Source organism: the organism of the source record quoted next, unplaced genomic scaffold (genome assembly GCF_019419815.1).
Source record: "Pyrus x bretschneideri cultivar Hongxiangsu unplaced genomic scaffold, Pyrus_bretschneideri_v1 Contig77, whole genome shotgun sequence".
NCBI classification, from domain to species: domain Eukaryota; kingdom Viridiplantae; phylum Streptophyta; class Magnoliopsida; order Rosales; family Rosaceae; genus Pyrus; species Pyrus x bretschneideri.
Window position 1 is genome coordinate 1,088,357 of NW_025999817.1, and position 27,945 is coordinate 1,116,301.

The 27,945-nt window shown below is 37.3% G+C and overlaps 2 protein-coding genes and 1 long non-coding RNA gene across 5 annotated transcripts; all 3 read right to left on the reverse strand.

Annotated features, from left to right (window-relative positions):
- Positions 1-6,398: 6,398 nt before the first annotated feature.
- On the reverse strand, positions 6,399-14,857 carry LOC103935824 (magnesium transporter MRS2-3). 2 transcript variants are annotated; one of them, XM_018644652.2, is made up of 6 exons: positions 14,190-14,857; positions 8,470-8,682; positions 8,245-8,373; positions 7,910-8,073; positions 7,596-7,824; positions 6,399-7,130 (listed from the first exon to the last, which is right to left on the reverse strand). In XM_018644652.2, the coding sequence occupies exons 1-6, from the start codon at positions 14,640-14,642 to the stop codon at positions 6,843-6,845; spliced, it is 1,476 nt and encodes a 491-aa protein (XP_018500168.2). In that variant the 5' UTR covers positions 14,643-14,857; the 3' UTR covers positions 6,399-6,842. The 2 variants fall into 2 exon arrangements, with proteins under 2 accessions (XP_018500168.2, XP_009343908.2); XM_009345633.3 differs by having other exon boundaries at positions 8,470-8,685; positions 14,190-14,856.
- Positions 14,858-17,519: 2,662 nt separating this feature from the next.
- LOC103935832 (serine carboxypeptidase-like 18) lies at positions 17,520-23,079 on the reverse strand. Of its 2 annotated transcripts, XM_009345639.3 has the most exons (14): positions 22,899-23,078; positions 21,747-21,895; positions 21,466-21,542; positions 21,072-21,194; positions 20,862-20,964; positions 20,750-20,787; positions 20,557-20,661; positions 19,226-19,312; positions 18,912-19,046; positions 18,744-18,815; positions 18,275-18,399; positions 18,035-18,148; positions 17,882-17,936; positions 17,520-17,792 (listed from the first exon to the last, which is right to left on the reverse strand). In XM_009345639.3, exons 1-14 carry the CDS (start codon positions 23,018-23,020, stop codon positions 17,709-17,711), a joined length of 1,389 nt encoding a protein of 462 aa, XP_009343914.2. In that variant the 5' UTR covers positions 23,021-23,078; the 3' UTR covers positions 17,520-17,708. The 2 variants fall into 2 exon arrangements, with proteins under 2 accessions (XP_009343914.2, XP_048430939.1); XM_048574982.1 differs by lacking the exon at positions 18,912-19,046 and having other exon boundaries at positions 22,899-23,079.
- A 1,701-nt stretch (positions 23,080-24,780) lies between these two features.
- Positions 24,781-27,735, reverse strand: LOC125472913. Its single transcript, XR_007254891.1, has 5 exons — positions 27,391-27,735; positions 27,068-27,147; positions 26,719-26,851; positions 25,643-26,623; positions 24,781-24,934 (listed from the first exon to the last, which is right to left on the reverse strand). It is a non-coding gene; the product is annotated as an uncharacterized LOC125472913 (long non-coding RNA).
- Between the last annotated feature and the right edge of the window lie 210 nt (positions 27,736-27,945).

Here is a 27,945-nt window from a genome sequence, read left to right on the forward strand (position 1 = left end):
ATGATCTTGTATATGTACAATTACCTTCCCACTTTTCACTTTCTCCATTTTCTTATTATTAGTCTACCAATGCCTCTTTTCTAAATTCTATATTAAAAAAAAGATTAAGTTTTATAAAATAAAAAAAACCGAAACCGTACCAAAACCTAACCAAACAAAACGAAATTAAAAAAAAATACCAAAAAAAAATTTAAAAAAAAAAACTTGGCTCATTAAAGTAAAGAGTCATTCCTCACTCAAAGCAAATTACAATTTGACACACTTGTTAAAATTCTTACTTTTGTGCTTTAATGGGTTACTAGTGCATATGTCAAACAACAAATTGATAATCATCATGATTTTTCTCAATAACACTATCTCCAACTTTTGGATTAAAACCTAAAATTTTTAACTCAGAAACATGTTTTATGCTCCAACCCACCGGGTTAAATTTTTAGTCCAAGATTTTAAAGAATGAATTTTGGATTCTTAAAGTAACTTAAAAAAAAACTATTATGTAGACTATCCTAGTTTAATTTTATGAACATTTTAACCTAAAAATATTTAGATTTTGATAAATATTGAAAAATACTAAACGGACACCATGAAACTCCTAAAACACTATAAAAGTGTGACAACCCGTCCTGAATTTTACGTTTTTATTAATTTTAAAAGCATGAATTTACGAAAATGCCCTATAGGCAAGAACTTTGACTTCTGTTGACCATCGGTTTGAGAGATGTGAGACTTATTTTTTCGCGTATCCTCATAGTACTCGTTGGTACGAACGTACATGCGAAAGTTGTTTGCGAGTCCGGATTATAACGGTATAGTTATGGACGTTTGTAAGTGGTTATTTAAAGTTTAGTTATAAATTATTTGAATTCCCACCTTGTGGGAAAGTGGCCCAATCAGATTTGTGTTAGTAAAGGACCAATTAGATAAAGGAGTGAGTGACCAATCAAAATGGGAGGAAGGAGGGCATCAACCAATCAGAGAAAGGGAGAGAAGCTCCCAGCCCATGCACAACCCAAAACCACCTTTGCGACCTTCCATTTTCTAAGGCCAATTCCGGCCAACTCCGATGGAGTTTTTTTATGCCACCACCACCATCTTGAAGCTCTCATTCTCCTCTATGAAACCCAACCATAAACCACCTTTATAAACCACCACCACATGTGGCAGGGAGAAGCCGCGAAACCCGACTCGTCAAAACCATGTTCGGCCACTCTTTTCAAATTTTCGGCAAATCGGCAAAGTAATGACCAATGCCACCACTTGGGCTTTGTAGCCCAGCATCCCAGGATAAAATCCCAACCAACCTTGACCCCGTTGGACCATCGTACATAACGAATCAACGCTGGGAAGCTTTAAGCACCCGCCGGCTTTGTGGGCAAAATTAACCACTTCCGTCCATTTTTGGACTTCGTGGCAGGTATAAAAGTTGTTCTTCTCTTTGAGATCTTCATTTTTATGAAAATTGAGAATTTTTAGAAATAGTGAAATTTTTCTACGAACTGTGGCGGCCGGCCACCACGCGCAACGGCGCGTGGGCCGAGATTCCACTTGACCTTCCTAGGCTAATTTTGAAGCCCCAATTCCACATTTAACATCCGTTTAGTGAAATTATGATTTTTAATATAGTTTCATAGTTGACCACCTAGTTGGCCATTAAGAGATCCTTACATGAATTGACGATCCGACTGTTGGATCATCACCAAATTTTAATACATTATGGTATGTAATATTTGAGGATATTAGAAACTTACAGATTGGAAATTTGATGTATTGATCTTCCCAAATTGGATTTGTAAGTTCGTAAAATAAAACGTTGACCGCCACTTGAATTGGAAATTGACGGAGATCCAACCGTTGAATCGTAATGAAACTTTAGTATTATGTTCTAGAAGTTTAATGTGGATCTTTAGAAGTTTCGGATCGGAAGTCCTAGATGTGGATCTTCGGGATTGAGTTACGTAGGGTTGTGGACCCTACTGTTAATCTTCGACCGAAGGTTGACTTTTGGTCAATGGATCTCAAATCATTTAAGAACATCCTTGGAATGTGTTTGACGTAAACTATGGGTTCTATAAATAAGAGTTTTGAGACGTGACTAAATAATTTTTCTAGGTGAGGATCGTTCATGACGTCTTGATATTCGTGCTTGGGAGTTGTAGCACGGACCTAAGGTGAGTGGGTCTTTTCCCTTCTATCGTGTATATATATATAAGATTGACATCTCCACAAACGTTTATAAATTGAATATTTCATATAATTTCTGTGAATGCTTTGGAGGACTAGTACGAACTACGAATGACTTGATCTCTGTTTAGGGTACGTAGGCAGTCTAACTAGACGTTAGATGCAACCATATATAATAAATGAGACTAAATAATTGAGACAATAGCCTTGCTTGGGGAATTGAGCAATGTGAGGGACATTGGTGGAAAATGTGAGCTTTAACCTTATGATTTGGTGGTTAAATATTGGTCATAAATCAATGTGTGAAGAATCAAGAAATTAAAGTAAGGAAACGTAAGTAATGATAGTTAATTAAACTAGTGTCTAGTTGGGCTTATCACCGATAATTATTCCCGAAAATAAATAGTTTGGAAGTGGAGCGTTATAGATTATGCATTTCACGCCATGTTGTGTGTGTGTGTATATATTTGGAAACACTATGTTATGGTTGAGTATTAGATTGCATCATGGCATATCCATATGTATATTATGTGCACATAATTATTGTGAATGCTTTGAAGTGCAAAGGTGAACGCAGGACACACAGGTAAGTTCAGGTGAGCTTATGGTATTAATTGAAATGATGGAGTTATGGCATGACTACATTTATGTTTTAGGCAACTCCAACATTGTCATATAGGTTGCAATAATAGGCAACTCCGACCTTGTCGTACAGGTTGCCCATGAGTCGTACATGTTATATTAGATGCAGTTAGAGCTCATAAACCTGCATCCCGGTGTTAGTGCTCCTGCCCGTGGCCAGGGCACAGTCCTTCACGTGATGTTCACCTCCTGCACCTTACGGTCACCTTGGATCCAAGGTAGGTGCACAGTCCTGTCATACAGACCACAATAAGTGGTTCCGACTCGTAGGTGATCCACGATTATTCGCACAGTCTTCATGTGATCGTAGCACGCACAGTCTTTAAGTGATCGTAGCACGCACAGTCTTCAAGTGATAGTAGCACTTGAGTGTATTTATTTACACCCAGTCCTGTCTTATAGACCGCTTTTAGGTGGTTCCGACTCATGTACAGGTATACTTATTGAGCTATGGATGAGCCGTACAAGTCACGTGAGGTGACTCCGGCTAGCATGTTGATGAGTTATTAATTTAGCCGTACAAGTCACGTGAGGTGACTCTGGCTAGCATGTTGTTGAGCTATTGGCTAGCATGTTGATAAGCTATTAATTTAATCGTACAGGTCACGTGAGGTGACTCTGGCTAGCATGTTGATGAGCTAACTCCGACTAGCATGTTGATGAGCTATTGGCTAGCATGATGATGAGCTATTGATTCAGCCGTATAGGTTACATGAGGTGACTCCGGCTAGCATGTTGATGAGCTATTGATTCAGCCGTACAGGTCACGTGAGGTGACTTCGGCTAGCATATTGATGAATTATTGGTTCAGCCGTACAGGCCACAATAGATGGATCCGGCTGACATACCAGTTCATATTGATTTATTTCACCTGGGTTACTTATTCTTGTTGAGTTATTTGACACGGCATAGCTGTGAGATTGTTATTTTGGTTATGGTTTTGAGTTATAGTCACGCCTGTTATTTTCTGGGAAATTATACAGGTGTTACGTCGATGGGTAATTGAAATTGGTTTGAAAAGTTTTGTTTCGCTCACTCACATTTTCTATTTGTGCACCCCTCCAGGTTCTAGTAGCAGAGTTCCGTATCTACGAGGATTCGTAACACTTTTCAGTACAGATGTCTTCTTATGATGGTATAATCATTATCTTACTTTACTGTACTATACATATGCTTTGTATCACGTGTGAAATGGGTCCAGACCTGCTCACCACACACTCGTGTACTTAAGCACTTTTAGATTTTAATTTATTCACATTTTATACATTATCACATTTTATAGCTTCGTCACTTTCCAGGTGTCGGCCAACACGGCTCGATTCGGGGTCCTAGTGGACATTCCGGATCGAGGTGTGTCAAAAAGAATATAAAACACATGAAAGAATTTTTTTAATTATTTTAGCTGTTGGATTTAAATTTGGATCATTAGATCTTTTTCTTGACCGTTAGATTTGATCATATTAGATCTTAGCAGTTGGATTCAATGAATTTATAAATATAAAAGTAAAAAAAAATTCACATATATGGTGGGCCAACCTACTAACCCGGACGGAGGGGAATTCTAAACTAAATTTGCCCTAGAAATGAGTTTCGAGTTAAAACTCATAGTTGACCCAATGGTTGGAGACTTAGAGCAAGTTATGATATGTTTAGAACCTAAAATTTAACTTTTACTCGAAGTGTTGGAGTAGGTCTAAGGAGTCGAGCAACAACAACAACAACAACAACAACAACAACAAAGCCTTTTCCCACTAAGTGGGGTCGGCTGTATGAATCCTAGAACGCCATTCCGCTCGGTTCTGTGCCACGTCTTCTATTAGATCCAAGTACTCTAATGGCTTCTTTACCAATCGGAAGTGGAATGGAGAGAAACGAAATTGAATTCTCCCGAAGCATTATGCTGTTTACTAGCAATTGGGGAATCAGATTTTATGTGGGGTCCACCCAAAATGGGGATTTCAATTCCGGATATACCTAGAATCCAATTACCAAGAAATAAATGGTAATTGAATTCTGGAAGAAAGGGACCATCAACAATCAAATTTTTCTTTCCAAACTGCACTTGTACTTCTTTTGATATCCCAAAACACCCTTGCATCTTCGTTCCTAACGCTGCACCTCACCGTTACACTCTACCATTTGGAACGAGATGAAGAAGCTGAACAGCTTGCCCATGAGGCATTGCCCATTCGTGAAAAAGCATTTGGAAAGGACTCATTTCCCGTTGGTATGTTGTCATTTTCTTTAACAGCAAAGGTGGGGTGAATCTACAACAGAGAAAAAGGGGTAAAAAATAAAGGCTGGGATATGGAGGGAGGGAGCATGAAAGGTTCTTCGCAAAGGTGAAGTGGATTTGCAGTAGAGAAAAAGGGGGGAAATTTTAGAATGGGTTGGGCGGGCAGTATGTAGGCAGTAGAGAAAGATGGGATAAATTTTAGAAAGGAGGTGGGTTGGCAGAAAGATGGGGAAGAGAGGGAGAGAGAGAGGGTCACACTAAAAAAAACAAAAGGGAAAAATGAAGAATAAAGAACTGTTACTAAAAAAGAAAAAAGAAATTTGTTCTCTATACTAAAAATAAATAAAAAAATGATGGGTTTTGGCCCTTTTTCATCAAAAATAAAAAATAAAAAAAATGAAAGATTAAAAGTTTTATTAAAAATAATTAGCATATAAAATAGATTAGTTTAACTAAGGGTATTTTAGTAATCATAGTTTTCATTCCGATTCCAGACAGTTTTAGTAAACAACTCTAACAGAAATCTAATTCTGGTTCCACCTCATTTAAATTTCTCTTCAATCCAATTCCTCCTCAATTATATTCCTCTCAATTTGATTACGGATTAGTAAACACGCCCCAAGTCTTTTCTTAGAGTTTCTTCCAAAGTCTTCCTAAGTTTTCCTTTACCCCTTTGGCTTTGAACCTCTGTCTAGTAATTGCATTTTCTAACCGCAACGTCAGTAGGCCTTCGTTCCATATGTCCAAACTACCGTAACCGATTTTCTCTCATATTTCCTTCAATTTCAGCTACTCCTACTTTACCTCATATATTCTCATTCCTAATGTTATCATTTCTCGTGTGCCCACACATTCAACGAAGCATTCTCATCTTCGCTACACCCATTTTATGTACGTATTAATGCTTCACTGGCCAACATTCTGTGCCATAAAGCATTGCTGGCTTTATTGCCATCCTATAAAATTCCCCCCTGAGCTTCAATAGCATACGACGGTCACACAACACACCGGATGCACTCTTCCACTTCATCCATCCAACTTGTATTCTATGGTTAAGGTCTCCATCCAACTCTTCTTTCTTTTGCAAGATAGATCTTAGGTAGCGAAAACAACCGCTATTTGGTACTTCCTGATCTCCAATCCTCACTCGAAACTCAGTAGAATGATTTAATAGTATTCTCCTTTACTTGCAAGTGAAAGGTCTAATGTCTGAATCTCGTAGATGGTGAATTCGATATCAAATCAAATTGCCTATTGTGTGGTTTACCCGAACTCCCCCTTCCTCCCCCTTCCTCGTAATTTAAAATATATTGTTGTATAGAGAAAAACAAAAGATAAATTCCATAGGAACATTCGCCTTTCTCCATTACACGTAAACTGTTGAACACCAACACAGTAAGACGGAACTCCGGCCACATTCAAGTTTTTACATATATACATGCAAAACTCACAATGGCATACCGGATGCATTGTGACTCGAGCTCTGCCAATTCAGGTCGCCTAAGATTCCTCAAACTTTGACCCCAATCTTCTTATCAGCTACCGTTTCCTCGACTAGTAATCCAGATGATAGGAGGAGGGATCGCACCTTTTGGATCTCTACACCCTGAAACATTATTCTCTTACAAACATAAAGTACAATGAAAATGATGATATTTATTGCATGCATAGGGTAAGCGAAGAAGCTGTACAGAGTCGTGTTTGTCTAGCCGAAGTACATCTACCAGAGGCAGCACACACTTCAGTTTTAGGTGCGTTCATGATGATAAACTGCCACGCCTCACTACTCCAGCAAGCGCTTATGCTTGCACCATCCGATAGCAGTCACATATAGGAATATGGTCCCGGCAGTACTGCCACCAACTGTCCACAGGAATTGTGGCATCCCTGCTTTTTCTTTATCAAATAGGTCAATATGGATGTTCATGCCCATGACACCAGCTACAACAACAAAGCTACTCACAGCCAGGGTTGCTGTTGTCAACATGACCCCCATTTGGAGGAGATTGTTCTGTTTGTCATCCAACATTATGTTGATGTAATCCTCTGTGTCGTCGACGTACTCCCTCAGCTGCCAAGGAACAATCAATATACAATAAATATACATGAAATAAAAACAGTAATGTTACACATCTAAACAAGAATGAAGTCATTCATTGATGATAAGAGGAGCAAATTCCACATATAAAGATGAATGCATAAATTTTATACTATGTAGTTATGATATGAAAGAAGGATAGGATGTCAGGCAAAGGAAATTTTGGTCCAGGATTTTGGAGAGTAGTAATGGATATTGGCAATGAAAGCAACACGTGTTTTTTTCCAAGAACTGAATGAAGACTTTATAAAAAGATCCGGTTACATGTTTTAAACAAAGCAACATAACTTTATATTAGTTTTCTCGTACATAAGTTTTTGTGACATCCCACTTTCTTCTAGAGCAATAGAAGTTAAAGAACCGCTCTCCATTTTAAATTATGTTCACTTCAAAATATTTGCACCGAACAAAATTGAAAGGTAAAATGTACTTGCATACCGTGGATAGCTTGTTCAGTGTACCATCAATTTGCACAAAATATGCCTCCAAAAGCATTTCAAGCTCTTCTACATCGAGTTCCTTTCCTACAGCACTATGCGTGGAGCTAGTAGCGGTCCCAAGGCTGTCCCTTCTAAGAAATTGATGCCGGGGGTCATCAGTGTTTTGAGGATCACCTTCAAAATTCAAGTGATCCCCACCAGCTTCCATTGAGATTTCAGTGGGACCCCTGATACAGTACAACAGGAAAGTTACGACTGAAGAACTGACATCGCTATTAATTAAAATGAGAATGAGATTTTAAGTTCCCTTGCATGTCATCCATGTCTGATCCTGGAGCTTCAGGATCCATGTCATCTCTCTCACCCAAGGACGAAGTGGACGAATTTTCAAGATGTTGCTGAACCAACTTGTCAGTTAGATACATTTCAGCCATATCTTCATCATCATCAAGCAAGTGTTCTAGTTCATCCCTCACCTAGAAGTAATAGATGACAAATTTAGCACTGAGAAAGCCATCTAGTTTATCCATTGGTTAATCATGTCATCAGAAATGTAACTTTACAACCACAAGCCTCTACGAAGGAAGATCTCCATTTAATCTTTGCCGTGAAAGGAAAGGGTATGGATTATCAAATGCTATGCTAACCTTCTGAACACGGCCGGTAATTGCAACCAAGCGACTCTTGATTTGGCGCACGCGTTCCAAATTGAGAGTACTAATCTTTGAAGTGAGCTTATCTAAAGCTGGATGAGCTTCTTGCTCCAATGTTTTTGCCTGTTCTCAAATTTGCATAAACAAGGAAAACAAGTTACACATAATGGAATGAATTATTAAATGAGGCAATCCAATCCGGAATACAGTATCACTTACTTCATTCTCTAAGACACTGCAAGCAGCCTCAAGGCATGCCTCCAATGCAACAAACTCAAAAGGCAGAACCTTCAAACCATCACGATTCTCCTCCAAACCTTGCTTCTCTGTTGCCCCACCTTCCCCATTTCCACCAGCAGCTCTTCTCACTTGTGCATCTGCCTCTGCTTCTTCCATTTCATACCAATTTGATTCATTGTCATTGCCCTCCTTCTCCTACCCAAAATTAACAACACAAAACAATGACAAAATCACAATTAAATACAGTGTTCTAAAAATCGGCTTAGGGGTTAGGCTGTGAAGGCCTACCGCGACTTAGTGCAAATCGTTATTTACAAGATATACAATAAATTTACATAAATCTGCCTAGGCCCCTAGCCGCCTAGGCGTTAGGCTCCTGCCCACCGCTCGACTAGCACCTAGTGTTTTTTAGAACCTTAATTAAACAACACCACAATCAACAACTCAGCTTTTTTTTGGAACAAAAAATATTATTTGTACTAAGAGGGAGAGGGTGTGTTTAGCCTCATAATGGGTTAGCAACAATGTGGTTCAAATTAGCCTTTGGCGAGAATTGAATCTAAGACCTCTCACTTAACACTAAGTGGCCACAATACTCACAATTAACAATGTTAGAATTCCCTCCTCATGAAATTAAATGCCCATCTTTAATGCGCAGCTGTCCAAGAAGCAAAATCCTTGGACAAAGAAAGGTTTTTCCAGTTTCAAGAACTGAGTAAATGTAAAGCAGCCCAATATTGATTGCTTTGTCTATCCCCTTCCATAGTTTTCTAGAAGGGAGTTGATTATGAATAAATAAATATATATATATATATATATATATATTAATATATGTTTTTAGCTTGTAGCTCTTCTACAGAGTGTGAGTGTAACAGAAAAATAGTGAGTTCATCCAAGAGTGTGTGCGTGTTCTTGAGTTAGTCAGCCTCTAAAGTTTAGAGAGATTAGTGTTTGTAATCCCATTCAAATAGTGGACGTGGACTTTGTCTTGTGGTTTTTCCCTTCACATCGGAGGGTTTTTTTTCCACAAAATTCTGGTGTTTTTTGTTCACTTTTAATTTCTGTTTACTTGTGTTTTATTTCCTGTGATTTACACCAGCAGCAAGCTGCTGTTTTCGCTGCAGCAAACTCAACAATTGGTATCAGAGCCGGGTTGCTTTGTAGATAATGGATGTCAACACAAGTCGAATGGTGAGCCTAAATGGAAGAAGCTACATTATTTGGAAGTCAAAAATGGAGGACTTACTGCATTGCAAGGATATGTTCGGTCCAATTGAAGGTGACAAGCTAGAAAAAATGTCCGATGAGGAATGGAAGAAACAAAACCGAAGAACCATTGGAGTTATCAGGCAATGGCTTGATGATAGTGTGTATCATCACGTTTCGAAGGAGACTGACGCACTTTCGTTGTGGAAGAAGCTTGAAAACATATACGAAAGAAAGACAGCGGGCAACAAAGTTTTGTTGATGAAAAAACTTGTCAATTTAAAGTTCAAAGATGGCACCTCCGTCAACGAACACTTGAACGGGATGCAAAACATCGTCAATCAACTCTCTTCAATGAATATGGTGTTGGATGATGAACTACAAGCTCTCTTGCTTCTCAGTTCTCTTCCAAACAGTTGGGAAACCTTGGCCATTTCTGTGATCAACTTTGCTCCAGATGGAGTCTTGTCCATGAATCAAGTCACTGCTAGTTTGCTGAACGAAGAAACAAGATGAAAATCCACAGATTCTTCCTGCTCATAAGCTTTGGTTGTAGAAAAGAGGGGGAGGAATAAAAATAGAAGTGCTTATCCTCAGTCTCATGGGAGGTCAAGAAGCAAATCAAGGCCAAGAAAGGATGTTGTATGTCATTATTGTTGTTTAAAAGGTCACTACAGAAGAGAATGCAGAAAACTCAAGAAGGAGAAGAAAATGAAGAAAAACAAGAAGAGAAAGATACTGCTGCTGTATCCTCAGATGATGATATTATTGTTCTCTCGAAGTGTGAAAAATCATGCTTGAATATGTCTTATGAAGATACCACTTGGACAATAGACTCCTGAGCCTCCTTTCATGCTACTTCAAACAAGGCATTTTTTTCATCATATAAGGCTGGTGAAGTGAATCTAGAAACTGATCGTGGCAGTAAACTCATGCTCAATGAGGTTAAGACATGTGCTAGACCTACACCTAAATTTAATTTCTGTTGGAAAGCTAGATGATGCCGGATACAAGAATAAGTTTTCAAATAGGAGATGGAAGCTCAAAAAGGGATCCCTCGTAATTGCAAGTGGAAGAAAATGCTGCACTCTATACAGAACCCATGCTCAACTATGGAAGGGGGAGCTAAATGCAATGGAAAAGGATGCTTCGATCGATCTATGGCACAAGCGGCTGGGTCATATGAGTGAGAAGGGTTTGCAGATTCTTGCAAAGAAAGAAATCCTCCCTGAAATTAAAGGTACACACATAAACAGCTGCATTCATTGTTTAATTGGCAAGCAGCATAGAGTTTCTTTTCAAAGAAATCATGAAAGAAAATCAAATATTTTAGACATGGTTTATTCAGATGTGTGTGGGCCATTGAAAGTTAAATCCTTGGCTTATTTTGTCACTTTCATAAATGATCATTCAAGAAAAGTTTGGGCATATGCTTTAAAAATAAAAGACCAGGTGCTGTCAACATTTAAAAGCTTTCATGCTATATGGTGGAAAGAGAGACAGGAGTGAAACTGAAATGTATTCGCACCGACAATGGTAGTGAGAACTTGGGACCATTTAATGAGTATTGTAAAATGCATGGCATTAGACATGAGCAATTTGTTCTGAGAACTCCACAACACAATGGTGTTGCGGAAAGGATGAATCACACCATTGTGGAAAAAATAAGATGTTTGTTGTCTCATGCGAAATTGCCCAAAACTTTTTAGGGGTAGGGGATGAGAACATCATGTTATTTCATTAATTTTTCTCCTTCATCACCCTTAAATGGAGATGTTCCAGAGAAGGTATGGAGTAAGAAAGGTGTCTCATATGGACACTTGAAGACATTCCAGTTGCAGAGTATCTGTGCATATAACCAAGGAAGAGAGATCAAGGCTTGATGACAAGGCCAAGCAATGTGTATTCTTGGGTTATGAAGATGAAGATTTTGGCTACAAATTGTGGGATCCTGTAAGCAAGAAAGTGGTTCGAAGTCGAGATGTGGTTTTCTTTGAAGACCAAACAATTGAAGATTTTGAGAAGAATGTAAAATGTGATCAGCCTTATTTTGATAGTCTGATTCATTTCGATCCAATTTCTCCTGTTGTAGCTCACGATGTTGAAGGGGGAGCTGAACCAGAAATTACAGATGATAATCATGATGGCCAAGAAAATGCAACGGTAGATTTTAATATCGAAGAGAGTCAAGAAGAACAACCCACACGTGAACAAGATGTGGAGTTAAGAAGGTCCAGAAGACAATGTGTACCATCCATGAAATATTCGCCGCACGAATATGTCCTACTTACAGGTGGTGGTGAACCCGAATGCTTCCAAGAAGTGCAGTCTGATGTTCACAAAGAAGAATGGTTGAAAGCTATGCAAGGGGAGATGAATTCCTTGTATAAGAATCATACGTATGATTTGGTGGAAAGACCAAAGGGAAAGAAAGTTCTTCCAAACAAATGGGTTTTCAAGCTAAAAGAAACTGAAAACTCAAAACCGAGGTACAAAGCGAGATTGGTTGTGAAGGGGTATGCACAGAAGAAAGGCATTGATTTTGATGAGATATTCTCGCCGGTTGTGAAAATGACTTCAATTCGTGTTGTTCTGGGATTGGCAACAAGCATGAATGTGGAGATTGAGCAATTAGATGTCAAAACAGCCTTTCTACATGGTGATTTGCATGAAGATATTTATATGGAGCAGCCAGAAGGTTTTAAAATTAAAGGGAAGGAGCATATGGTCTGCAAGCTGAAAAAGAGTCTATATGGACTTGAACAAGCTCCAAGACAATGGTACAAGAAATTTGAGTCCTTCATGGTTGATAATGGGTTCAAGAAGAGAGCTTCTGATCATTGTGTGTTCATTCAAAAATCTTCCAGTAAGGATTTCATTATATTGCTTCTATATGTGGACGATATGTTAATTGTTGGTCCAGATGCTGGTAAGATTGACAAGTTGAAGAAGAAGTTAAGCAAATCCTTTGATATGAAGGATTTGGGACCTGTGAAACAAATTCTTGGCATGCAAATCTCTCGAGACAGGAAAGAAGGCAAATTGTGGTTGTCTCAAGAAAGATATATTGAGAAAGTACTTGAAAGGTTCAACATGGACAAAGCCAAGTCTGTAAGCTGTCCATTTGCTGCTCACTTCAAGCTAAGCAACAGCCAATGCCCTTCAACAAAGGAAGAAATGGAAGAAATGATGAAAATTCCCTATGCTTCAGCCGTAGGAAGTTTAATGTATGCAATGGTTTGCACTAGGCCAGAACTTGCCTATGCAGTAGGAGTGGTGAGCAGGTTTTTTGCAAATCCTGGGAAGGAGCATTGGGCAGCAGTTAAATGGATTCTAAGGTACCTTAGAGGTACTTCAAAGTTATGTTTCTGTTTTGAAAATAATAAGCCTGTTCTCGAAGGCTTCACGGATGCAGATTTGGTGGGAGACAGAGACACAAAAAGATCAACTTCAGGCTATTTATTTACTTTTGCTGGGGTTCAGGCTATTTATTTACTTTTGCAGGGGGAGCAGTGTCTTGGCAATCTAAATTGCAAAAATGTGTGGCCTTGTCTACTACAAAGGTAGAGTACATTGCCATTATAGAATGTTGCAAGGAGATGTCGTGGTTGAAGAGATATTTCAAAGAACTTGGTCTTCACCAGAAAAAGTTTGTCGTCTACTGCGACAATCAAAGTGCCATCCATCTCAGTAAGAATCCAAGCTTTCACTATAAGTCTAAACACATTGATATCAAGTATCATTGGATTCAAGATGTGCTTGAGAAAAACTTGTTGCAGCTGGACAAAGTTCATACCAACGACAACAAGTCTGATATGTTGACGAAGGCTCTTCCTAAAAGAAAACATGAGCAGTGCACAACATCAGGAGTTGAGTCGGGAAGGGGGAGATTGTTAGAATTCCCTCCTCATGAAATTAAATGCCCATCTTTAATGCGCAGCTGTCTAAGAAGCAAAATCCTTGGACAAAGAAAGGTTTTTCCAGTTTCAAGAACTGAGTAAATGTAAAGCAGCTCAATATTGATTGCTTTGTCTATCCCCTTCCATAGTTTTCTTGAAGGGAGTTGATTATGAATATAATATATATATATATATATATATATATATGCTTTTAGCCTGGAGCTCTTCTACAAAGTGTGAGTGTAACAGAAAAATAGTGAGTTCATCCAAGAGTGTGTGCGTGCTGTTGAGTTAGTCAGCCTCTAAAGTTTAGAGAGATTAGTGTTTGTAATCCCATTCCAATAGTAGACGTATTTTGGACCTTGTCCTGTGGTTTTTCCCTTCACATCGGAGGGCTTTTTCCACAAAATTCTGGCGTCTTTTTGTTCACTTTTAATTTCAGTTTACTTGTGTTTTATTTCCTGTGATTTACACAAGCAGCAAGCTGCTGTTTTCGCTGCAGCAAACTCAACAAACAACACAGCTCAATACTAGAAATCACAATTGCAATCATAAACAATGGCCATTAGACGAAATATTTAAACTTTTTGGAACCTGGATTTTCACGGGTTTGGTGGTGGCTTGGTGGTGGCGCAAAAGCCGCCGCTGAAGCTCCTCAATAAATGGTGTGACAGACGGGTCTCGGGAATTGAGCAGCAGGACCTCATGGGCGGTGATGATGGCCTTGATGTGCTCCAAGTTGATCACGATAGCTCGCTCTCGACCCAGCACCGTAGATGGGTACGAAAGAAGCGGATCCAGGATACGAAGGTCCCGAGCGGGTAGACCGGTCCGCCGCATGATGGCGTGCTTGCCGGCCTCTACAACCTGGGCTTGCCCGCTGGAGTCCAGAAGCAGCCATGGCCTTACGCCAAGCCCCTTCTTCCGCAGCCCGCCGGCCACCGACATGCCGAGGCCGGGCATTGTGGGTCGGATCGGGTCAGAGTCGTCCTCCGCTGGGACTGTGGCCGACTTGGATGGGTGGTGATTGGGATGAGGGATTCTCATCACGGCGGTTGGGAATTGGGATTTGCAGGTCAACCTCTCCTGAATCCCTCTCTGTTTTGTAAGAGCTGGGATGATTTGCTGTGTTCAAGTTTTGCTCTAATTTTGTCATAAAGAATTAAAGATGAGATCAGAGATGGTAGACAAGATTAATATCCCAGACTCAACTAGGGGAGAGATTTTGCAGTGAGCCCAAAATTCAGTGAGGTATTATTAGAGTCATGCTCGTTCTCATTTGACAAAGACTAATCCTATTCATATTATATTTTTATATTATGACATCTCATGTAGACAGTCATAGCATTTGAAAAATTTGTAAAACTCAAGGAAATGAAAAAGAAAGACTCATCGTATACCACAATCATTATTTAATTAACTAATTTTTCTTAATTATTAGTTTATTAAATAATGAACGAAATTTAAAAATATGATTAATTCAAATGATATGATTGTCCACATCATGCCATCTACAAAAACATGGTATGAATAGCACAATAATAAAAAAGAGTCACGTAATAGGGCATACGAGTCGTCATCAGACATTTGGGCAATAATAAATGGGAAATCACGCTAAGTTCTTCAAATCGACGATACAAATAAAGTTACACCCTGTTCGGATGAGAAAGTTGGAATGACATAATTTTATTTTCTAAAATTTATGAATTTTCTTGTTTGATTTTCCTAAAAGAACAATGGAAGTTGAAACATAATTTGTTATTTTTAAATTCTCACTCATGAAATTTAGAAATGACACTTATTTATATGAAATTTAAAATTAGAAATTGCAAGTCCTAAATTGCAAGCTTTTTTCCTACACGGAAATTCTAAATTTTCTATATTTATGAATCTAAACAAAGGAATTAGTGTATGTCAATTTATAAATTTTGATTTTTATCAAAAGTATAAGTTTATTTCTCACATTCAAATATAATGCTAGAGAAAATGAAAACATTTAGAAAAGGCATTCTGGGGAGGGATTTGAATGAGGTATGACCAAAACAAACGTGATTCGGTACTGAAAACTAAGCATAGCTCAGACTACGTTCCTACATATTAATCTCGCTATTGCGATCATCTAACATGTTGATATTGTTATTGCGATCATGTGAACAACCACAACGCACAACTGATGAACAAATCTATACCAAACTTGCTTGATGTATGGTAACCTTAATTTTAGGGCAAAATAGATCCAATGACAGCTTCCAAATATGCTTAAAATGGTCTGTCGGTGTTTAGATTATTTTTAATTTGAGGTTCAGAGATTTGTGAGTTATTGAAGTCGTTTCTGTTTGTATTCTTTCTTACTGTTTTGTCAAACATAAAATTTCATTAGAAGAAAATATTTATTTTAAGGCTAAATAATAGCTTTATTGATAAAATTAAACAGTACAAGAAGTTAGTCGAACAAAAATTATAATAAAAATGCAAAGCCAACTTCGGTTAGTCAATGAGCTGTGCCACTAACCGAAAGACGTTTTTTTTTTTTTAGTTGAAAGGTTACTTTATTACCAAGAGAGTAAATTGTAATAATTATCTTTTAATTTTAATCAAATTAGAGTAATGATTCATCAACTAAAAATTCATTACCATTGATCCCTCAACTTATCAAAATGTGTAGTAATAGTCCTATTCATCAATTTCGTCAAAATTTTGTCAAAATAAGTTATGTTGGAATAACCATTTATATAATTAGGGTCCCTCAACTCGTCAAAGTGTGTAATTATGGTCATTTTCGTCAACTACGTCAAAATTTTTGTCAAAACGAGTTATGTTGGAATGGTGTTACAATTGGGTTAAAGTTAAGGGATCATTTCTCCAGTTGAATTAAAGTTGAGGGACCAATGGTAATGAATTTTTAGTTGATTGGTCATAAGTATACGTTTTGATGATTTAAGGGACCAATGGTAATAAATTTTTAATTAAAGGATCATTACTCCAATTGAGTTAAAATTAAAAGATTATAACTACGATTTACTCTTACCAACACAACATAATTACATAAGAAGAGGCCTAACTACAACAAACACACAAACAAAAAAATAGACCTCCATTGTAACCAAGAGCCAAAAACATACAAAACAACGAAGCAAACCCTAACAGCTTTCTACATCGTCGCCGTTGGAAATCTGCTTGCCTACCAACTGAACCAACGTCCCAGCACACACCCGAAATCAAGCTAAAAAGAGCCCCAAATCTAGATGAAAACAGAGCCAACGCATAACCCCAGAACAGAGCCTCAAACACCGCTAGTGAGCACCACAACGGTAGCCGCCACAAATCGAAGGAAGCCAGTGGGAAGAAGTAGCCCACTAGCGATAGTGCCGTCAAAGGCAAACCCAACGAAGGAGGTGTTATGAAGACCCGAACCAGAGCTCAAGACACCTTCCAGGTGAGATCCCGATTAATCGCGGTGAACTTAAGTAGGAGCCTAACCAGATTTTGGAGTCGATGAAGGATGGAGCCGATTGGGATGGAAAATGAAATGAAGGGGCTACAAACAGAGAAATCAGGGGCACATGGGGTTGGAGGAAAGTGGAGAACAGACCCTTGGATTGGGGAAAATAGAAGCTGAAGGAGAAGGAGAAGGAAGTGAAAGGAAAATAGAGAGAGGAGGAGAAGAGTACTGCCACCAATCCTAGCCATGGCTAGGGCCTCTCATCAGTATAGATCCCTTCGAACTTGGATGCAAGCTTATGCATCAAACAAATGGAGGGTTCATCATATAAACGCTACTTATTACCAAAATCATCAATTTGGGGAGAAAGCATTACATTGCTACAGAATTTGAGCCTGCAGCTACGAAATGGATGGAACTGGGAAACTCACACAAAGGAGAGAGAACTCTCACGAAAGAGCTAGAGGACAGCAGTGACTGTATACATGAAACACCTTGGCATTGGGTACTACTTAAATTGCCAGTATATATCGATAAAGAGGATGCACTAGTACAACATTGATTAATGAACTTTTGCAGGTACAACATGGGATGAAAATGTTGCTATGGAAAAAAAAGCTAAGTCCAATTTTAATCTTTCAATAGATTGACTGGTAATCTCAAATTACTGACTAGAGAGGATAGTACGCGAACCACCTGCTAACCATAGCAAGACATTCTTCAGGTTTGTACTCCGGAGCTGCGTGGCCTCCTCCCTGCTCGAAGAGAAATTTTAGTTTAGCTTTTGCTCAAACAAACTGTTGTATATAAAAACAAAGTTAACGATGGTTTTTTTAATTCTTGCCTTTATAGTTGTGTGTGTCAACTGGTAGCTTTCATGTGTGTACTGCACTCGGTATCTGGGGAAGAATTTTTACATAGTGTAGCTTGAGAAAATTGAAAATTAATTTTCTTGCTAGATTGAACTTAAATACAAGAAAATGAATTAGAAATCAACCCTGCAACTTGTCCATTGACGAGCCATGGTTTCCAGTGACTAGCAACCGTCAAGTTCAGAGATTCTATCCAAGCAGTTGTAGCCATATAAGGAACATTCATGTCCTGGTCTCCACTGTCGATTTTTCAGCCCAAGATTTTGTCCAAGGATAAGGAATTAACGAACAAATAAGCGCTTCTTGTTAAAACTTTTGTAAGCTTGAGTATAAGACATAATTGATGTAAGAGTATACCACATTACCTGTACACCAGAACTCTGTAGCCTTGTTTTATGAGGTTTTCAAGATAAATAAGACTAGAGGCAATATCATGTATAAATGAAGTTTGTACGCTCGTATTGCATCTCGCCCATTCCTCAATACTCCCCTGATATTTTCATTTCAAAAACTCAGTTTGATCAGAAAATTATGTCACGTATGATAACTATTTCGTGGTTAGTTTTAAAACAAAATATGCAAATTGAAAACATATAGTTTTAGGTTTTTAGTTTTAAATTTGTGCACATTTGCTTATACATTTCTTCTCACTATCTTCCATCCTTCCTCGCTCTTCTATATCCCTCATTTCTGTCATGCATTCCCCTCTATCTCTAACACAAACTAAAACTAAAAATGAAATTGTTATCAACGGGATTTCGTATCATATTATTTCTAATTAAATTTTACTATATTTTTCTTTTTGGTAACATTAGAATATAACTAAATAATTACCTCCCGAATGTGGAGAGCGTTCTGAACCGCTTTATCATTTGCCCAAATATCAGAGAAGATATAGTTGTCTTTCTGCATGAAAAGCAATGTAGATACATGCTGAGTTAATAAAAAGTTTACATTGACTAATGCATGTGTGCGTGCAGAAATATATAGAGGGCAGCTCACCCGGCACCATTGCCTTGGAAGTTGAGAAAAAGGAAGGAGAAGTTTTACAGAGTCATTACTGAGATGGTTCGGGGTTGGGGATGAATCAATACATTTTGGTTCCAATATATTCACGTCATTTATGTCTTTGACACACTGTTGATTCAAATGTAAAGTCAGTACCTCTTGATATATCTCACAATATTACTCTTACAAGTAAAACCATAACTTTTTTTTAGGGTAAAGTGATAGTTTTTAGTGAGTTAGATAGGTAGTTATTAACGAAATAGGAAATTGATCAGGATTGAACCTCACTAGGACCATTCTATACTCACCTCTTTGACAAGGTCCAAGTCTTCCAGGCACGAGTCATTGTCTGGATCCACATCGATATACTCTCCCTTGCAGTTTGTTTTAGTTGACTACGAAAGTTTAACAATGACCACCATAAGAGAGACAATAATATCTCATTAGCAAAAAATTAGTTTGGATATATGTGTGTGTGCGCCCTCGTGCAAGAGCATTACATATAGAGATGTATTGTTGAATATTTTGTTACATTGAAACATGAGTCAAATAATTTTGGGTTCTCCCATCTATACTGTCAATTTGGATAGCGTTGGATGCTCACATTCTAATACATGCGTATAACTTAATCAAAAAAGCTTTTGGCAATCTTATTAGACAATCATCTCCAAAAATTTTTGTCACGCATAAAATGAACTGCAAAGAGTACATGTACAGGCTTTGTAGTTCAATTATTTAAAAGCATTCATATTTGCACCAGAAGTCACAATTTTTTTTATTTTTTTTTTTGTCAAACAGAAGTAGCAATTTCAGTTCTACTCCCTACCTCCCAAATATCGTTATAAAAGAAAAAGAAAAATAAAAAAAACGCTCAAAGGAGCATGCACGTGTTCAAGAGTTCTATTCATACAGAAATCATAATACTTTTAGGTGATGAAACCATGAAAAACAAATATTCACATTATGCCTCATCCTGAAAAGCAAACCTTCTTCATACATATAATAACTTCAAGAGTTAATTGTCTAATAGTTTTTATCCATGACTCCATAATAGTAACTTAAATATGGACAACCCACTGAAACATGTGCGTATTATATACGAAGGAATGCTAGCTACCTTCTCTATTTAGCTTATTCTTTGTACTTTGAGAGGAGAAATTTTTAGTTGTGACGGAAACGCGAGTGGTACATGTGTTTTTATGTAAGTGGTGGGAAATTTTATTTTTAAGTTATTAATTTTTTAATATACATATTTCACCATTTATATAGCGACACGTGATGTACCAACCTGTGTGACGGTTACACTGGAAAATCTCTACTCCGAGAGGACTTGGTAGAGCATAAGGTTAGTGAAGAAGTGAATGCATAGAGAGATAGGTGGTGGGACCTAGTTCTTATTATTTAATTAGTAATTTCAAAACATTGAGTTCTAGATGAAAGAGTAGAGTTCGCGAGTTAAAAGATGAGTAGAAAGGCCACCCAAAAAAAATAAAAAATAAAAAATAAAATAAAACAAACTAGAAAGATAGCTAGCATTCTCTGTTACGTAATACTGGCCGGCCATACTTTAGCAAGCACAAAAATATTCTTACATCAGGTACATGCATGCAAGCAAACAAAGCAAAGGGTATATATTCACCTGGTATAGTTCATCTGATATTAGTGCTTTTAAGTGAGAAAAGGGTACAACATAATTCCTATATCTGTGTGCTGAATGTATCGCCGGGTTGCCAAGCACATACCCCTGAGAATCCGAGACGTCATTGATGACTAGAAATTATTTAAGTAGAAAGGAACCGAAATGACTAAAAATTCAATGGCAAAAAATGTACTTTAAGGTTCATTGCTGGCGCAACTCCTTTTTCATTACCTGCAGAAGAATTAATAGAAAACAAATTAAAACAAATTAGTCCGAACGTAATAAAATGCAAGAGGATTAATTACCATCGGCTATTTCTTGAACAACAACAGGAACGACTATGCCTGAATAAGACGCTCCACCAATATAGAGTGGATTGTTGAGGAACTTGGGGTGATCTACAAGCCACTGCTCCACAACAGTGAAAAGAAAAATCAACAGTTAATTACTAGGGTTTAAGCCCAACAATTCATTTACCAAAAGCCTAAAATAACCCTTTTAGTGAATTCTCCAACCTTTCTAAGAAACTGATATGTCTGTGCGGCATGGGACGTGTCACTTATATTGTATCCTTTCCAAGTTGTTGCATATGAAAATCCTGTGCCCACAGGTGCATCTATAAATATTATGTTGGCAACCTGAAATTTTTGGGGTTATATAAGAAATATATGAAAGGGAGAGGGAGGTGGGAGAAAAATATTGAAGAAATTTATTTTTATTTCAATTTCAAATTAGTATAAATAATTGTCTTATCCTTATTTTGTAAATAATGTTTGTTGTACATAAGGGTTATATAAGAAAAATAAAGACGTGATCTTTTAAGAAAGAGATTCACACAAGATGGTAAAGATTAGCTATTTTATCAAACATAAAATCCCAAACAGGCACAAGGCAATCGAAGTTTCGCACCTTTGTCCATGAGTATGGGTTCAACTTCAATTTTGGCTTGTTGCCAATGGAATGTGCGTAGTCAAATGAAAGTGGACCTACAGCAAAATTACAAGTACATACCTTAAACCTGTTTGTAAGAATTAACTATACGAAACTATTATGTACTTATCGCGTATAGAGCTGCTTATTTTGGTGAATTACCCAGTCACAAATATTCGGGCAAGCCTTTTAAGGGGTAGGGTTACTTATCAGTAAAAGGATATATACATAACAGTACTGAAACAGAAATATGTACGTACCGATATTTACGTATACAAGGGTATGAAAACCAGAACACGCAGGACCTCCGGTGAGCCAAAGCACAAGAGGATCGTTCTCGGGACTCCTCTCAGACTCAATAAAGTAATAAAATAATTGCACATCATCATCGTCGCCCACTCCGACGTACCTTCATATAATTAAAGACATAATGTGATATTTCTGATGTATATATTGCAATATAACTAATGGAGCTATATTAGTTTAATCAACTAAACACATAGATTATATTACAAAAGATGAAGGAACATATATTATATATATATATATATATATATTTTATATGCATATATATATATGTATATGTATATAACAAATATGAGCAGCTTTGTTGCAGAAAACAGAGTGCAGGAAAGAGAGCATTTTGTTTCTAGTGATCATTCAAATCTATCTGCTGGTTTCTAAGTCAAAACCCATTCATCGCAGCCATATACATCTGGCACCAGATTAAACTTCACAAAACAGTTCAAGTTTACCAAATAAAACAGTTTTGGTACACTGCAAAGTTCTAATTTCAACAGTATTAGTTAGTATACTGAAAAGTTATCGTACACTAATCTCTAATCTCTGTCTATAAGGGAGGAAGGAATGCATGATTATAATTTTCAAGTGCTAATTAATAACAATGTTGGTCTAAATGACACATTATATTTTGGATAATGCTAGTAAGACTAAATTTGGAGACTGAGTTTTGAACACTAAAGGACATAGAAGTTGATGATTGGTTTATTACTTAAAAGTTGATAAACATGCTTATTCATATTTGTGACATATCATTTAGTTTGCAAATTTAGTCTCCCTAACATTATTCATATATTTTAGGGACAATACTTGTGTCCACTTCGTGAGTGAACCTATTTGTCTAAAATGTTATAATCAAACCATTCATTTTCAATATGTGAGAACGTTCATTTTTTATTTTTTCATTTTATTTTATTTTTGTTTGTTTGTTTGTGCTGAGATAATCTTTAAATGGTGATTTCTAAAAAGTTTCAGTCGAAACTTGGTTCAAACTTCAAAAGTTATGGCCCGAACTCTATCGTTTCACATGTACTCAAAGGAATGAATATAAGTGCACTTATAAAAAATAGAATATGATAAGTTTATAAATAAATAAATAAATATATACCAACCCAGTTTCAAGTTTGAAGGGTAGATCACCGGGAAAGCCCGGTAGGGAGTTGATGATGGACCAACTTGATGCAGCAACATAAATGTGAAAAAGGAGGAAAAGGAGAAGCACTTGCAGAAACATGGTGGATTATATGAAAAAGGAGAATCAGGAGAAGAACTACTCAGAAGAAGCACTTGAAACTATATATATATATATATATGAAGGGATTGTAGTCTGCAGCTGGGGTCCAATAAAATTTAATCAATTAGGTCAAACTATTCATCAGATAAGGACCCCGTAATAAGTGGTCTGTTATCCTTTCGACTTATCCCTTCCCATCTACCGTTAGCTCGATCTAGGTAGAATTGTAAAGCTCATGAGTGGTTTCCTTTTTCTTTATCGTCATTCTAAATTAATGTTATGGTTTGTTGGGGTCCATTTGAATGAAGTGATTCCCAAATGTACGTGATCGATGATAAAAATTAAAATAATAATAATAATAATTCTAGGGTGCGTTTGTTGCGCCGGACTATCTCGGACTGGATTAGCTTCAAGGACTAAGCTAGACTGGCTTAGACTAGACTAAACTGGACTAACTTAGTGAAGCGTTTGGTGCAGTATTGGACTAAGAAGCTGGATAATAACAAATTATAATATTATATTATTTAATATATAAATTATTAATATTTATAATGATCTTATCTTTTTCTTCATTTTTTCCTACCATTTCCTCGTTAAATTGGATGAAGTTAGCACCGCCAAAATATTCATCACCATCCCTGGACCGAGATCTTAGCTTGAATGCTCGAATCTGTCATGGATTTGAAGAAGCCCAAACAGGCCGAGACTTCCAGGCCATTTTCTAGCCACATTCGACCACATTTTGGCCTCGATTCAGGTAAAATCGTAATCTTGTCACTCCCAGCTTCAATTTGGTATATTTGTATGAAAGTTGGTTGTGAAATGGATCTGAAAGAGAGTCGGAAAGTTAATGATTGATCTAGGTGACCGGAGATGACGAGGAGTCTGTCGAGAGTGGTCGTTGAGCATGATGAGGACAAGAAAGAGAGGATAGTCTTAGCTAGTCCATGGTTATTGGGGGGTCTCGCTAAGACCTCTTAGTGAAGGGTTTTGTCCATGCTAGTCCCCTTTAGTCTCATTAACGTTAGTCCCAGCATGGAACAAACACAGTATTGGACTAAAAGCTAGTCCAGTCCAGTCCAGTCCAACTTAGTGAGGGCAAACAAACGCCCCCCTACTATCTAGTAAAAGTTCTTCGCACCACGTATTCATAGAGATCTGCAATGCACCTTAATCTGGTGCCAACTTCCAACCATCACATTTATGTCACCAAACTTTTCTCTCAAAAATACAAGTTACGTGGCAAAATGAAGGCCTTTTGAGACAAATGATTGGTGAAAATATTGTCGGTGCTGCGTGCAGTGATCGACGACCCAATTAAGCATGTGAGCCCCAACTCATAACAACCCAGAAACGCACAAGCTTGAAGAATAAAATATAAGCTGAGAGAGAGGGAGAGAGAAATGCAATGTATTTTTTGTATTAAGACAAAGACAGTTATTATCGAATGGTCCTTATCTAGTATTTACACTACTAGAAATTTTGATTTTACCAACAAAATGAATTTGTCGGTAAAGACTCTTTCACAACGAAAAAATTTGTCGGCCATTTTGTCGTCCAAAGCATGTCGTGCAAGACTAGCCGATAAAATTCAACATTTCGTCAGCTATGAAGTGGTTCTTTCCCGACAAAACATATTTCATCGGCATTCTTAAACCCCAACAAGAAATTATGTCGGAAAAGATTTTTTGTCGGCATAGCCTTACTCTACCAACAAAATTAGCTTCAAGGGAGAGAATTTTAATTTATAAAAAAATAAATAAACGCTTGAAAACGCAAAATAATTTCTAATAATGCTGCTTTGATTAGTAATATGTATATGTACAGTGGTTATACAAAGTATTATATTATACCATAATCCTATCCTACTCTCATTCCTCAATATCGGTTTAGCAATAGCTTCGCAATAATATCCTGCAAAAATAATACAAATGGTAATTATTATGTATGACAACATAAGAAAGAGCATCCTTAAAACCGAAACAATCAAATTGTAGCTAGGAATCTTTCTACAAGTAATAACATTATGGAGCTGCACTGATTCACACTAGATCATGAAAAAGATACATTCAATTGAAGATACTTTAACACAACAATCTGTTAGAAAATGGGGATGGGCTGCAATTAACACCATAGTTACACTAAACAAGGAAAACTTAACCAATTTGTCAACAAGAAAGCATGTAATCTCGTAATCAAGCGTATAGTCAGACTTGAATCAAGACTTGAAGTTTCACTTGCATCTTGGATGATAAAGCATGTACTCATGTAATCAGGCATATAGTAAAAGATATTCCAAACCTTAATAAGATGCAATTCTAAATGAATGAAGGAAGGTACAATAAGTTACGCAATAATAATTAAAAGATATTCAACTCTGGGATTAATTAGTTGCCCTCAAGAATACAAAGAAAATCCTCAAACATAAAAAATTTCTCACAACTTGATCAAATTTTATTAATGACGACAGTTGTAACTTATTGGGGAATCAAAATTGCTTACACAATGCTCCTTGCTCATGTCTAGCATAGACATAATCAAACTATTCGTCTATGTACTTGGAATAAACACAAGGCAGAGCAAGCAAAGCGTACAATATATTCCTAGCACAATCAAACTTACCAGTACAAAGCTCCTTGCTCAGAGTGTTGTGCACAATAGAGGGACAAAATATACAATATATTCTTGTCATTAGCTGAATGGTAGAGTAACACAAGTTAGGAATCCATGAGAAAACATGACAGAGGGATAATTCATACGATATACTTGAGATAAAATTCACCATCACCAGCCTCATAAGCAAGTGCAACTACATTAATTTCAAGCACACGCACCTGGAATAAAAATAACAAGACTAATTTAATAGTATTATTATTATAATTTTGATGAAGAGAAGACTAAGTTAATATAGACTTGCACTTGTCAAACCAAGCTATTAGAAATCTTTCGAAAGAAGAACACTGGACCTGAAAACATCTATTGACCAGAAAATTAAAAAAGAAGAAATAAACTCCAAATTACAGATTAAGCGAGTATAGATGGATCGAACCTTGAAAATTGAAATTTCAAACAAGAGAAAGGCTTATAGACTTACAATGATCTGGGTGTCGGCAACTGGTTTGGGTCTGGGTTTCTGATAGGAGAGAGAATCGTATAAAGAACCAATAGCAAACAAGCATCCTTGGCATGAAGAAAACACATTCAATAGAAGACACTTTGATACAACAAGCTGTTAAAAATTAGAAAATGGGGAAGGGCCGCAATAACACCATAGTGTTACGATAAACCATGAAAGCCTAACCAATTTGTCAACAATACGCGATGAAAGTTTGCAGCAGTAAACTGAACCGCTCTTAAGAACAGGATTACTTGTGCAACACAAAACGCATAGTTACAGCTCTGCCAAGATTGTACACATCTACATATGAGTTGTGTAACAACTACATATGTTGGATTATTCAAAAGATTTGCAAACAACAAGGAGTTTAGAAGGGTTTAGAGAGATCCTGGCAAATAGCTAACATTGTACATGTTACCTGTCAATTTGAAGAAGGCATCACTTGCATAAACTCCTTGCTCATGTCTGGCAAGTGCAGATCAGTTCTGCAAGGCAACACAATCATATCAAAGAAAATAAAAAATAAAATCATCAGTACGACTGTAAGAGATAAAATTAAGGCTGAACTGAGAAGGCCTACCCCTGATAAGCTGGATCTCTTCCCACAAACCAGCTAGGATGGCCATTAACTCTGGACAAGATTTTATTAATCACAGTTGCAGCTCTCGTCTTCTCTACATCACTTGCCTTGCATGATTCTTCAATGTCGGATCCTGCGTGTTACATAGTAAACTAAGACTCAACCACAACAAAAATTTGGTCACAATCAAAACCAGAAACCGCAATCAACATAGCTAGAACACCAAAAAGAATGTAATTTAACATTAACATCACAACCAATCATAGATAACAGGAAACCACAATTGAAAAAGTAATATATTACAACATTACTTGGAACAAAAAAAATTAAGATGTGGCATTACACGAACCTCTACTATTAGCATCATCTAGTGCAGATTCCAAAACCTTTGCCCTGTTCCTCAGTCCCTTCCACAAAACATTTGCCCCTCTGTGTTCGGTCGAGTCCCAAATAACATGTGGGGATTAGGAAGTGGATCAATAATCAAAATTAACAACCCAAATTGTCGTATACACCAAGCCTTGCAACTTAAAATGTTAAATTAAATTTTCCAACTTAAAACCCTAAATTAAATCCTACAAATTGAACTGGCAGACATAGAATTAGAGAGGAGAAGACATAGAACTGGCAGACATAAAAAAAAAAAAAAAAAAAAAAAAAAAAAAAAAAAACCTTTTTGAGGGCTTTGAATTTGACGGCAGTTTCGATCTCCAGCCGAAGGAGGCAGTCGGTCAGTCTGTGTATTTGCAGCGACGAGGGAGAGGAAGAGGGAGAGGGAGAGGGCGAGGGAGAGGGAGTGGGACGGAGAGAAATAACAGCTTCGTGTTTGACTAAAGTCCTTAATTTTTTTCTTTTTTTCTAACTCCGCGCTACTATTTTGAAACCGCGCTTTTATTCCGCGCCTTATTTTTGGTTAGTAGTTATTTCCTCAGCGGAGGAAATATTTTTTGTTGCCCCGAAGTCGTCGTCTAGTATTCTATGACAGCAGGGAAGGGGGCAGTTTACCCGTCAAAATTAAACTCGCCAGGACATTGTATTTATGCCGACAAAATGATCGTCGGTTAACATTCGAATTTTCTCGGCTAAAATTAATGCTATAAATTGATTTTGGCTTGAATATTTAGCCGATAAATTATAATTTTAGTTGGTAGATGACTCTTGTGCCTTGTCGGTTAAGAATTTGTCGGCAAAACAATATTTTCTAGTAGTGTTATAGTATACTAAGTA

Coding starts and splice junctions, on each gene's coding strand:
- LOC103935824 (XM_009345633.3), bottom strand. CDS start 14,642: ATGAGAATCCCTCATCCCAATCACCACCCATCCAAGTCGGCCACAGTC. Junction 8,686..14,189: donor CCAAACCCGTGAAAATCCAG/GTTCCAAAAAGT, acceptor AATTTTGGGTAG/GAGAAGGAGGGCAATGACAA. Junction 7,131..7,595: donor CACTGAACAAGCTATCCACG/GTATGCAAGTAC, acceptor GTTCCTTGGCAG/CTGAGGGAGTACGTCGACGA.
- LOC103935832 (XM_009345639.3), bottom strand. CDS start 23,020: ATGTTTCTGCAAGTGCTTCTCCTTTTCCTCCTTTTTCACATTTATGTT. Junction 18,400..18,743: donor ACGCTCTCCACATTCGGGAG/GTAATTATTTAG, acceptor TGAAAATATCAG/GGGAGTATTGAGGAATGGGC. Junction 17,937..18,034: donor GTCAATGGACAAGTTGCAGG/GTTGATTTCTAA, acceptor ATTCTTCCCCAG/ATACCGAGTGCAGTACACAC.